This window comes from Meleagris gallopavo, chromosome Z (assembly GCF_000146605.3).
Source record: "Meleagris gallopavo isolate NT-WF06-2002-E0010 breed Aviagen turkey brand Nicholas breeding stock chromosome Z, Turkey_5.1, whole genome shotgun sequence".
NCBI lineage: Eukaryota > Metazoa > Chordata > Aves > Galliformes > Phasianidae > Meleagris > Meleagris gallopavo.
In genome coordinates this window covers 51,175,740-51,178,422 of record NC_015041.2, presented here as the reverse complement: position 1 = coordinate 51,178,422, position 2,683 = coordinate 51,175,740, and the positions used below count along the sequence as shown (strand labels likewise).

The window sequence follows — 2,683 nt, the reverse complement described above, 5'->3', positions numbered from 1 at the left end:
ACAAAAAAAAACAAACCACAAAAAAAAAACCCACAACTCTTTGTTAATAACTGGAATCACTAAAGCTTTAAATCCTGTAGCCCTACAGGACATGTACCTTTTATCTACATCTAAGTGCTGAGATTCATCTCATTCTGTCCCTCCTAGTGGAAAGCACAACAAAGTAACTATGTAACATTTAATTTCCTCCGTTATTATTTGTTCTAAATAAAACATATGAGTCAGTAGTCTTCATTGAGGCTAGATCACTTACTATATTATGCAGTCAAACTTAGATAATGTTGGAAAATTGCAAAGATATTTTTATTCCTATATTACTTACTCTCATATTTCATTCTGAAGCAGTGATGCATCTTTTTTGCTTGATTCCAGACACAGCTTGTTCAAGAGGATTTGCCAGAGTTAAAGGTGTTACCTGTGAAGGTAAAGTTTTTGTGTTTCTTTTCACTCGTTTTTCTCTCAGAAAATAAATAAAGGAGAGGGTGAGCTGTAATCATATTAATTTTAGTGCTGCTATCAATTAATGACTGTTGAGAACTTATTACTTAACACTGTTGGAAATGCCAAAATGGTACAAAAAGGATGGAAGTGCTCCTTAAATACATTTGATGTTCTTCATTCTCTCATCCACAAACATCACTTTGTCTTATTTAGAGAATGTAGCATCTTAATGTCCTGTGTCATATCATCTTATAAGATTCCTTTGGGTGAGAGGGAGCCAGATGCTTGTTCAGATCCTAATACAGCATGAGTGAAATGCTGTGCTTCCTTTTGTACAGCTGAAGTTCTCAGTAAAGTTGTCACTATCTCCTTGTTGGAATTAACATACACTCTGAAACTTCTTTCACCCCTTCTCTTACCAACAGATGTAAATGAGTGTGATGTTTTTCCTGGAGTTTGTCCCAATGGACGATGTGTTAACAGTAGAGGCTCATTTCACTGTGAATGCCCAGAAGGACTGACGCTGGATGGAACAGGACGAGTGTGTTTGGGTAAGAACATAGTCAACTTTGGCAGCCTTTCAGCTGTGTTTAATAACTATCTGAAATAATTCTTAAAGGAGTAAGAAGGAATATTTGGTCTGTTTTCTGAACCGCTGACTTTGTTAAGTATGTTTTAGTTTATGTCTGCTTGGATTTCAGATACCTGTTCACTTCAGGGAAGAGTTGGGGAATATGAATGTTGGTGATATGACAGGTTTTGCCCTCACTGCAGTCAATAGGTTTTACTAGATTGTTGCCCATAATGTAATTTACATCGCCCAGTTTAACTCACTGTGAGCTAGGCAACAAGCAGTTTGCTGGCCAGACAGAGCCTTGTAATGCATAATGACTTGTTCTTTTCTCTATCTACTCATTTTGTGATATTAAGGTACTATCCTATTGCAGAAATACGCAGACTGAAATTGATTTGTTTGAAAGTAAGTAAAGTGGATGTAGGTAAAAATAAGACTTCATCTTTGTTGTGCAGGACATGTATCTTCTACAGAAAAAACATGATGTCACTGAAGGCATAATGTTCTCTATAAAAAAGGCTTTAGGTATAAAAAGTATTACAATCTGTATATAAGTTAAAGGAAACAAAAATATGCAAACAAAAAAAGTATAGTGAGTGTTATTAGTCTGTTAATGGATGTGCATGAATGAAATCTGATAGTGCTTTTTACAGTCACAAGTTTTATAAAATGTTACATTGCTACACGTTTCTGCAGCATCTAAGTTTTCCTAATAGCACAGCATTGCCTGACAGTGAATGTACTTGGTCTTCTTTTCAGTTCCTCTTTAATCTGATGTTCTGTAGCATTCTGAAAGAATTTTTACTTTTTACATCTTATAAGCTGTGAAATCCAAATTCAGATTGCACAAAATATTTACATAAAACAAAAACAAGCTATATTTCATCATTTAGAATGTATATTGTATATTTATGCATATATATTCATTGAATGAATATTCATGAATATTCATATTCAGTGTATATGAATATTTATCTATAAGATTATGGGGAAAAGCAGTGACAGATTTATTATGATTTGTAATGTATCCTAAAAAGTGCAGGTCTGCTTTAAATGAAATTAGTGCTAAACATACCTTCTCCATCTATGGATTCAGCTTTTTTGCAGTACAACTTTTCAAATTGTCCTTTTGAAATCTTTAAAAATCAGTAATCAGAGATGAAAAAGATGAAAGTAGGTGAATTGTGTACTTAAAAGATTCTGGAATTTGTTCATTTTTTACCCTTTCTAAGGACTATAAAAATATAATTACTGACAGCATTTGATTTCTTTTGAGAAAACAGAACAGAACAATTACAATTTTTGAGCCCATGCTTCACTTCAGTCAAGAATTTGGCTGTTCTAACCCATATTTTCTATTTCAGCAGTGTTCTCATTCCCCGAGATTCAAGTTTAAGCAGTAGGTTTTCCTTTAGTTGTTCTGCTGTTTATCAGTAGCTGATACAAACAGCTACCAGGTTGTGTTTTGTTACTGGTGATGATTTTTTAAATTATGAATGCAGTTCTAGAGATGTTTTTCAAAACGAGAATTTTGAAAATAAACAGATGTGCATTCTCAGCATAAAAGTTCCCTTAGAAAAAAGAAATAATTCAAAACAAAGTCCACCAAGATGCATGTGTATAGCATATGCAGTTTCTCCTGCTAGGTTTTACTTCTTTTTTTTTTTT

General features: G+C 33.5%; 1 protein-coding gene across 1 annotated transcript in view; it reads left to right on the top strand.

The window, feature by feature from the left end:
- LOC100546990 (fibrillin-2) overlaps positions 1-2,683 on the top strand; it is a 198,981-nt gene that overhangs the window by 135,548 nt on the left and 60,750 nt on the right. Inside the window, exons 16-17 of the mRNA XM_010726029.3 lie at positions 373-423; positions 867-992. Coding sequence (XP_010724331.2) covers positions 373-423; positions 867-992 — 177 coding nt within the window. The remainder of the gene's footprint in view (positions 1-372; positions 424-866; positions 993-2,683) is intronic.